The sequence below is a fragment of the Frankliniella occidentalis genome, unplaced genomic scaffold, assembly GCF_000697945.3.
Source record: "Frankliniella occidentalis isolate FOCC.00 unplaced genomic scaffold, Focc_3.1 Scaffold564, whole genome shotgun sequence".
NCBI lineage: Eukaryota > Metazoa > Arthropoda > Insecta > Thysanoptera > Thripidae > Frankliniella > Frankliniella occidentalis.
The window spans coordinates 26,643-35,984 of record NW_026267680.1 but is presented as its reverse complement, the minus strand read 5'-3'; the positions used below and the strand labels follow the sequence as shown (position 1 = coordinate 35,984).

The window sequence follows — 9,342 nt, the reverse complement described above, 5'->3', positions numbered from 1 at the left end:
GCGGACTCTTTCCGGACCGAAAACGAACTGATGCCGGACTAAACTTTTTCGTACGGGGAGGGGAAGCAAAAAGCTGATTGCTTGAACTTGATCCTTGAACTTGACCAGGTACATATCACTTGAATCAAGACATATGCAGTTGAAAAATCAGGGATCAAGTACAATTTAGTTGTTCCAAAAACACAGTTTTGGGGGGTGCATTTAGTTCAACTTTTTTTGTTGGTGAGCTCTACTGAATCATTCAAAAGAAAAATCCCAACCCGTTTTGTAAATGTATTTAACTTTCATTAGAATATAGAGGAAAAAATGGTTTCGAATAAAATGAGCAGGTGAAGCGCCTGGAGGATAGGCAACAACACGTTAGTTGCGCTGGTGGCCTATCCGTGCGAGGTCAGGGGCTAGAGCAGTGAGGGAGGTAGAGCCATGTCAAGCGGAGCCTTTGCGAACTCTATTCCGAGTGATTGTCTCTCGGTCGCGCGAAAGACAGGCAGAGAGAGAGAGGGAGAGGGAGAGAGAGGGGCGGGGCGGGGGTGTGACAGAAATAACGAAACTGTTTCGGGAAGTGGGCTGGGCGAGTGTAAATCTGCGTTTCCAGTGCTGTGTGCGGCGGGGCCCGGGGCGTGCTCGGGTGGCGTCACACTGGGTCATCTGGCTGCTGCACTGCTGCGCCCCGCCACGCCCCACCACGAGACGAGACTAATGCGCGCGGTCACAACAAGACCCCCCTCCCCACCCCTCCCCTTCCCTCAGATTTTCAGGAACAAAGTGTCGTGAGCTTGTTGCCACTGCGACGCCTAATGGGACGGATAGGTGTGTGGGGGGGAGCTAGCCGGCGCCGGCGGCAGCGGCTAGGAGGGCGTAGCAAATTGGCGGTGTTTTCGCACGTTTAAAAATACATCATAAGTCCCGACGCTTCGAATTTACGGAATCCTTTGCAAAAAGTGCGGGGCTGCTTCTTAGCGAGTGAGGATCGTGGGAATCGACCAAGAGTTCAGCAGAGATCACGACGGTTTGGCGAATTGTAAATTAATCTATCCAAACGGCGTGGCAGTCGGCGCGTGAAGGGCCCTCGGACTCGGCGGCGGCGGCGGCGCGGCTAGCGCGGACTGGCGGGCCTTTTTGTTTTGCTTGGAGGCGTCGCCAGGCGTCCCGACGCCGCCACTTTATTTAAAATACCGCAGGGCTGCCAACCTGAGCACTGACCTGCCCGTCTCGGGCCCATACCCGCCCTTAAACTTCACACCGCCACACGCGCCTACCCTCAAAAACTTTAGGATTTTTTCTGAAACTAAGAAAAAGAAAAATCTTACTTAAATTAATGTAAGGATAAACAATAAAAATAAGAGAAACATGCATTAAGCTGCCAACATTTCCCGCTCTCTTTTGAATTTTTCTCTTCCCTTAACTTTCGCGGCAGACCTATAGGAGCAGCAGCGAGCAGCAGTCAATATCGGCCACTGATTTCGTTGTGTAACAAGCAATATCGGTCTGGAATGTTGTTTTTGTTATTTATTCTCCGGAGGTATATTCTCTGCTCCCGCGGCATTAGCACGTTGATTGACCGCGGATCGGTCGAGTGAGGGGCGATTAATCAGTTGGGCACGGCCGTGCCACGCGCTGCGAGTAGAGCGCCGCCGCCGCGCCTCGCCGGCGGGCACGGGCCGCACTGCCCGCACTGGCCGCACTCGGTTCGGCTGGTTCGGCTCCATAGACGATTTGGGCTACCTCTGGATGAGAAGAAGTCAGGAAGAAATCTACAAGCATCGTGTCTGCTAGCCCTACCTCTCCCATTGGCGACAATATTGGGCGGCCATGATGCTTGTCGCATTTTCTTCCTGATTTCTTCTTATCCAGAGGTAGCCCAAATCGTCCATATTCGGTCGCACCTCTGCAGTGATGATTGTAGTCCGAGTTGCTCGGCGTCGCGTCCACCGCGCCGTTGGCAATCGAATCAACGTATCTCTAGTTCAATATTTCCAATAAGGAAACATCCGGAAACATCGATTTTTTGACGGGTGGGAAAATTACCGCAAGGAAACAAAATGAAGAATAGCGACGAATGGCTAACGTACACGGAGGGAGGGTAGATGAACCCTGCGAGCCTGCGAGCAGAGGCCGCCGCGGTCATCCGGGTTGGGCCGCGCCCGCCGCGAGCTTCTGCAGATGCCGTCCCAGGGCGAAGCGTTGCACGTTGCTCACGCTCACCCGCGAGGCCAGCCGTGACACTCCTCCACGTGGGCAGCACCACAGACACGGCACACACCCCTCTCAGCCAGAAATGTATAAAACAATTCCGACGTCGGAACGGCTTTTCCGTCGATCATGGATTTCTGGCTGGGACCGCGCACGCGCGACAACGACAAGGAGGCGCTAAAACTCATCCATAAATCTGCTCCTAGCAGTGCTTGCAATGGTGGCAGCGGGGGCGGTCCCGGCCACGGGCACGGGCACCACGGGCACCACGGCCACTCCAGGCGGAGGCCCAGCAAAGCCGAACTGGCGCAACTCGAGGCGGAGCTGGAGGTGGGGATCGAACCCGTGACACCGACCCCACAAGCAGGCGGTGCCACCTACCAGCTGCTCGCGAGAACGACGGTGCTGCTCTTCTCGCCGATCGTCGACAGGTTGGAAAGGTTGTAGGAAATTGTACGTAAATAACCAACTACCATAAGACCGCAGCGGCGGCGGCGGCGTCAGCAGCAAAGCAACAACAACCAAAACAGAAACCACAGACTAATACTGCTAAATGATGTGCCCCTCTCTGCGCGCCGGCGGAGGAGAGACACGCATCCCGCTCTGAGCCAGAGCGCACTCGACCTGTCGTGTCGCTCACGGTGATGTGGCACCTTGCCCGGGACAGTCCGACCCGAAGGTGGCCCCCGCGCCCGCGCATGCATGTGCAGTGTGTGTCTCGTCTCGTGGAGGGAAAGTGACTCGGCTGCTGCACTCCCAGCCCTGCCGGCCATGCCCAGCCTGGGCTGCCGATACCATCATCGTCGGCTCCCCTCGCCGTGGGATCCTTCCCTGATCTCCCCCGTGGCCGTTGTCACCAGCGCACCACCACTCCCCGGCCCCAGCCATCTCCTTCCCCCGGCCGAGCCAAGCCGTTTGAGCGATGGCCCGTCCTTGTCTGAGAGCGCGCCCCACCCGCGGGCCCCCAGCCCCAGCCCGAGGGATGCCTGTCGCTGGCGGCACGTGTGGAGAACCTCAAACCATGCTAAAACCTTCTAACCCTAACTAAATTTTCCAAAAAAATGTCTTTGACTATGGCGCCCCAACACCAACGCAGAAAATCCATCGCGAAATCACCGGAATCCATCCCCTCTAAAAGCAACCCGGCAAGTCTCGCAGTAAACCAAAGGCCCCAGTGCGGTGACGTTCGACTGACAGTGCACCTTCTCCTCTGTCTCGCAGGTACAACAGCACCCGGGGCAGCTCGCGGAAGGCCCGCAAGCGCGTCATTTTCAAGCACGGCGACGTGAACGTGGTGCAGAGCAACGTGGCCAAGCGGAGGCGCCGCTACCTGCAGGACATCTTCACCACCCTGGTGGACGCCAAGTGGCGCTGGACGCTGCTCGTGTTCGCCCTCAACTTCCTCCTGTCCTGGCTCGGCTTCGCAGTCATCTGGTGGCTCATCATGCTCACCCACGGAGACCTCAGACCAGAGAACCTGCCGGTGAGCACCGCAACGTGACCCGCGCGTCGGGCCCGCCCGTTGGGATGCCTACCCTCGCGGCGCTCGGGCGGCGCTCGCGGCCGCCCTGCCGGCACGCCGCTCCTCACACTGCTCTGCTCTGATGCTTTGCCAGGGCCAGGACACCCAGTGGACGCCCTGCGTCACGGGGATCAACGGGTTCGCGTCGTGCTTCCTGTTCTCCGTCGAGACGCAGCACACGATCGGCTACGGCGGCCGCTCCACCACCGAGGAGTGCCCGGAGGCCATCTTCATCATGTGCCTGCAGAGCATCTGCGGCGTCATGATCCAGGCCTTCATGGTGAGCTCGACCAGGGCGACGACAGGACAGGGCCCCCCGCAGGGCCGCTGGCGCGGGTCCACGCCGCGGCGGGGCGTCCCTGTTCGGCGTGTCCTGTCCGAGGTCCTGACTCTGCTCTTCTCGTCCTCCCCGCAGGTGGGCATCGTGTTCGCCAAGCTGTCGCGGCCTAAGAAGCGCACCCAGACGCTGCTCTTCTCGAGGCACGCCGTGGTGGCACAGCGCGACGGCCAGCCCTGCCTCATGTTCCGGGTGGGCGACATGCGCAAGTCGCACATCATCGAGGCGCACGTGCGCGCGCAGCTCATCCGCCGGAAGGTAAGGCTGGGGGCTGCGAGGACGTCGCCACTTCCGGTCAGTTTTGACATCCCCATCTGCCTCCCCCAGCAGGGGGATGCCGATGACAGAAGCCTTGTTTGACGTTTGTCCTCTGTTTTGTGTCCCCGCAGACGACGCGGGAGGGTGAGGTGCTACCGTACCACCAGCAGGAGCTACAGGTTGGCGGCGACGGCGAGGAGGACAAGATCTTCTTCATCTGGCCCACGACCATCGTGCACAAGATCACGCACGAGTCCCCCCTCTACGCCATGTCGGCGGCGGACATGCTGCGGGAGCGCTTCGAGATCGTCGTCATCCTCGAGGGTAAGTAGACGATACGCTCTGTCCGGCCTTGTCGGAAGCGACATGACTTGAGCTTTTGGCGACGAGTGTACAACCCGTGCCGTCTCTGTTTATCCGCTTACCTTGGCACTGGAATCTTCCCAACAACACCGCTGCCGCGCGAGGTGGTGAGTTGTGTCTCCTGGAGTGAGTGGAAGACTGGGTGGGTAGCTCCAGCAGGACCAGGACCAGGCCGCCGCCCTAAGTGGCCGGCCTCAGGGAGGTCGTTCCTTTTTGCTTCCCTCTCCCTACAATCGTCTCCGTTTGCAGGTGTCATCGAGTCGACGGGTATGACGACGCAGGCCCGGTCGTCCTACCTGCCGAACGAGATCCTGTGGGGCCACCGCTTCGAGCCCATGGTGTCCTTCAAGAAGGAGCAGGGCGAGTACGAGGTGGACTACTCGCTGTTCAACAAGACGCGGGAGGTCGACACGCCGCTCTGCTCGGCGCAGGCGCTCGACTCCATGTTCGCCGTCGGTGAGGACAGCTCGGGCTGAGTGCTACAACGCCCCGTCGACGGGCCACCCATCATCTCGAGGGGGCGCCACGGGACCGCCACGCCTTGACACTGTTCTGTCGCGTTGCAGGGGGTTGGCGAGACGCCTCGCGGGCGGCCGGCTCCGCCACGGGCTCCGACAAGTTCGAGATGACCACCCACACGAGCAGCGGCGCCGGCTGCGCCTGCGGTGCCGGCGCGCACCACAACCTCCTGGGCAGCCACGGCGGCCATGTGGCGCTGGCGGGCTTGGTGGGGACCCCCGTGGGGGAGTATACGACGCCCGCGCCGCCCACCGCCGACGAGTGCAACGAGGTGGTGGTGGTGGCGGCGGCTCCTGCGGCCGCGGCTCCCGCCGCCCTCGGGCCCGCACCGGGATGAGCGAGCTGCAGGAGCGCCGGAGAACGCCCTCGACGATCTATCCAGGTAGGAGCGCGCAGACCGACGCCGCCGTTGCCGTCCCGCGCGGCGCTCCGCGGTGCCCTCGTTTCCCCCGCCTTGGGCACTTTCCCCGGGCCATGCACTGCCAATAATGAGGAAGCTAGGGATAGACAGTGGAGAAGGGGGGGAGGGGCAGGGCATAGAGACAGAACGCGAGAGAGAGACGGGGAGGGGCCGCGCCGTCCACTTGCCGCGCACTGCCCGCCCGGGCCCGCCCGGTTCAGTTAACGGGCAGCTGCGGGGCCCGGCTGCTCCTGTGACAGCCAGGCCCCCGTGGCAGCCCATGGCAGCTGGTTAGAGGGGCTGCATTCAATTCAATCAGGGGGGAGGGGGAGGGGGGTTCGCCCCACCTAGTACAGCCCACAGCCTCGCGAATCGCCTCAGGGATCAAGTTCCATGACCAGCAGCAGCAGCCGGCACACGAGGTCCACTGGCATTCCACATCCGGTCTATATGGGCGGGGGAGTGACGAGGGGGAGGGAGGGGAACGGTTGTTCGAACTCTGTATAGCACATAAGTGCGGGAGGGGGAGGAGCGCGGCACGGGATCTGTAACTGGCTCAACCGACTGGAAAAAGAAAACCGCAGCAGCAGGGTCCCGATTTGAGCGTATAGTCGTAATTATCGGTTGCGTGATGGAGGGTGCGTCCGTTGGATGTTGCAGACGTGCTGGACGCGACTGGACGCGGCTGGAGCCGACTAGGGAGTCCGCGCCCGCACCCGCGGCTGACACTGACGGCCGCCCAAACCTGGAGGGCCCCGCCTCCCGCGGGCGGCAGCCCAGAAACCAGGTCGGTGCCGGGCCGACACCTGGACGACGACGTGCGGCTGACAACAACATATCCTGACGGACAACGAGACGCCGAAGCATTGTTTTGCAAGAGTGTTCAAAAAGGAAAAAAACAAGACATGCAAAGAAAAACAGCCGTCTAAAGACGTCGTTGGTTTTTTTCTCTACTTTTTTATCGCCTTTTCTTGAGTGAATTACTAGTGACCCGGCCGCCCCGAGACGCGAACTTGTCGGGCTATAGTGATTATAAACACTGTGTTTTGCGCCCGCCTCGTCTCGCGGGACGGTCCCCCAGACTCGCCCCGGAGCGGCGATCAGCTCCAAAGTGATTTTGTGATCTTTTCTACTACTTGCAAACAGTGATATAGGTGATAGTGAAGGAGAGCGTGGAGGTGTGAGTGAGTGCTGTGTTGTGAGCGGAAGGAAGAGTGACGCTGATGGTGCCGTTACATGTCTCTGTGGCTGTGTCCCGCCGTGTCACCACTAACAAGTGAGAAGATGAAACTGCGGTTTATGTGCGGTAACGGGACAGGATAATTCGACTCATCTCTCTAGGCCTGCTGTTGGAAACTGAACTGGCTAGTCTCGGCATTTTATACTGCTTTATTTTGGTAAATAAGGTCAATAATAATGTAATAATTTATTTTTTTGTGAAAAATATATTTGTAATACTTGGTAGTAGTGACACGGTCACCTGCTCCAGAAGTTAGTGCCAAACTCTTTTTATATGTATTCCCGGTGATGTAAACTAGTCTGATTTTCATGTGACCGCAATATACCCTATTTGGCAAATTTGTATTTAGAAAACGAGCTGTGCCAGCTGTGAGCTGTTTCGTGTGACTATATGAAGACTCTAGTGTTAAATTATAGGACTTTATGACCAACAATTTGGCGGCACCTGTTTCATGATAATTTTGCTAAAAGCAATGTTTCAAGCCTTGTAAAGACAGAGTATCAAAAAAGACTTCGCTCGATGTAGAGCCAAACTTCCCGTGTGATATGTTGTTCTATCTTGTTTGATGTGAAGGCTAGTGTAGTACAGAAAAGTATTTTCCATTACATCTAATGCCCGTTTCTTCTACTTCGCCTCTTCCCGAAACAGAGCCACGACATTGGCAATGCGGCTGTGCCCTCATGAGAGCGCCGACGACGACGCCGTATGCAGAGTGAGGTCGTCGGAAACGTGCATGTGAGCAGCAGCTGGCTTTTGAACGTCGGCTCCAAATAGTCCTAAACCGTATCCTGTACACTGCACCCCTGCCTGGGCAAGGGCAGCCAATAGACGCCTTCGCGCTGCAGCCTCGGCGCGGAGAGGGCGGCGAGTCGTACGCTCCTCCGACCGTACGTCACGCCTGGATCACACCTTATTGCAACCTGGCTCTGCCCCGCCCCGCCCGGGCCGCCGCAGGACCACGTCAGCGCGCAGCCTCCCACACGCCACCGCCGCGATAGCAGCCGTGTCTGTTGGTAAAGGCATTTAGCCCTCGCTGACGCGCAGCCGTCGCCGATAACGCGAGGCGCACCTCCTCTCCGTCTCCCCGGCGCCGGGTCCGTGCTCCGGAGGGCGCGCCGCCGCTGGAGTCGCCGCCCACGCGGACAGTGCGGGTGGTCTCAAAGGGCTCCAGGGTGGGGGCCGGGTTGGGCTCGCGGAGCGCGCACTCACTCCCAGCCGCCGCGCCACGCCCCGCACCGCCGCCGCCGCTCCGCCACTTGCCAGGCGGGCCGGGCGGCCGCGCTCAGAACAACAAGGCCCGAAGGACCGACCGCACGAGTCGCACGGTGTCCCCGCCGCTTGCTGCAGCCCGGCTGAGGCCGCCAGGTCCGTCCCGCCGCGTCGTCGGGGCCTCCAGCAGGCGTCACCCGCCCCGCCACGCCGCGCCCGCACGAGGTAAGACACCACCCGTCGGACTTGCAGCAGCTCCGCCACCTTCGGATCCGGCAGTCATAAGTCTCCGCCCGAGGAAATCGATACCGCGTGGCGTCGTGGCGGCCGCGGCTCCGGTTGCAAAACACCTCGGGGAGCCACGGGAGCCGCGGCCGAGGCACGCCGGGCTGCCTACCCGCAGCGCCCCGGGCACGCGTGCGTGGTCATTAAGGAGGTGTCGGCGCGTGCCTGCCGCGTCCTCCAATCGTATATTCATAGCCGCGTACCCGCCGCGAGAGAGGCCGGGGCCGTGGTGCTCGGCGGCGGCCGTTGTGTGGCGGCATCACCAGCGGCGGCGCCGACAGAGTGACCAGCACGAGTGACTCCTGACATTCCGGCGCAAACAGAGAGGCTCACTCCACTCGTCACACGACAAGCACAGAAGCGCACACACCGCGCGACATAGTCCTCTCCGTCTGTCGGGCCGCCTCCGCGGATGTCACGTAGCGTCGCCCCCACCTGCTGCGCGGCGGGTCCGTGTTGCGGACGCCACCCTCGCTGTCCAAACAGCTCCCGCTCGGCGCGACGCGGTGCGATGCGCCGCCGCGTGCGCGCGCGCCACTCATTTGAAGCGTGGCAAAGCCGAAGCCGAGAGATACGGCCACGGCTGCCGCTGCTGCTGGCTCCCGTCGCGCCGCCCTCCTCGACGTTTGCATTGGAAGCCCCGCCGCCCCACCTTGGCGCCGGAGGAAAGGGGTCAGGGCTGGCAGCCCGGGGGGCGTTATGACCACGTGCCAGGTGCCGCGGTGCTGCCAACCCGACGCGACGCCAGGACGGCCCGGCCGCACTGGAGGTCCTCCCGCGTGGTGTCGACGTGGTGGGCGCAGAGCTCACTAACTGCTCTCCAGCCGGGCTTTTCGGGAGGTCGTTGGCAGCACGGCAGCACTGCGCGCAGGCAGCAGAGGTACAGCGAGAGAGCGGGGGGCGGCGGCTCCTCTGAGTGAGGGCCCAGCGGGCGCCCTAGGCGCGGCGGGGGCCAGGGCGGGGCGGGAGCGCGTACGCGAGAGTGTGACCGCCCCTCCCCGTCGCACCCCGCCCCC

General features: G+C 61.0%; 1 protein-coding gene across 4 annotated transcripts in view; it reads left to right on the top strand.

Annotated features, from left to right (window-relative positions):
• The window catches only part of LOC113218127 (G protein-activated inward rectifier potassium channel 3-like), a 14,935-nt gene extending 7,498 nt beyond the window's left edge, over positions 1 to 7,437 (top strand). For 2 of the 4 annotated variants that reach the window (XM_026438335.2, XM_026438338.2), the window contains exons 2-8: positions 3,415 to 3,676; positions 3,810 to 3,995; positions 4,131 to 4,310; positions 4,442 to 4,634; positions 4,923 to 5,129; positions 5,240 to 5,574; positions 6,253 to 7,437. In XM_026438335.2, coding sequence (XP_026294120.1) covers positions 3,415 to 3,676; positions 3,810 to 3,995; positions 4,131 to 4,310; positions 4,442 to 4,634; positions 4,923 to 5,129; positions 5,240 to 5,529 — 1,318 coding nt within the window. In that variant the 3' untranslated portion in view covers positions 5,530 to 5,574; positions 6,253 to 7,437. Of the gene's footprint in view, positions 1 to 2,402; positions 2,634 to 3,414; positions 3,677 to 3,809; positions 3,996 to 4,130; positions 4,311 to 4,441; positions 4,635 to 4,922; positions 5,130 to 5,239; positions 5,575 to 6,252 lie in introns of all 4 variants that reach the window. The other 2 variants (XM_026438336.2, XM_026438337.2) reach the window with 2 other exon arrangements.
• Positions 7,438 to 9,342: the final 1,905 nt, after the last annotated feature.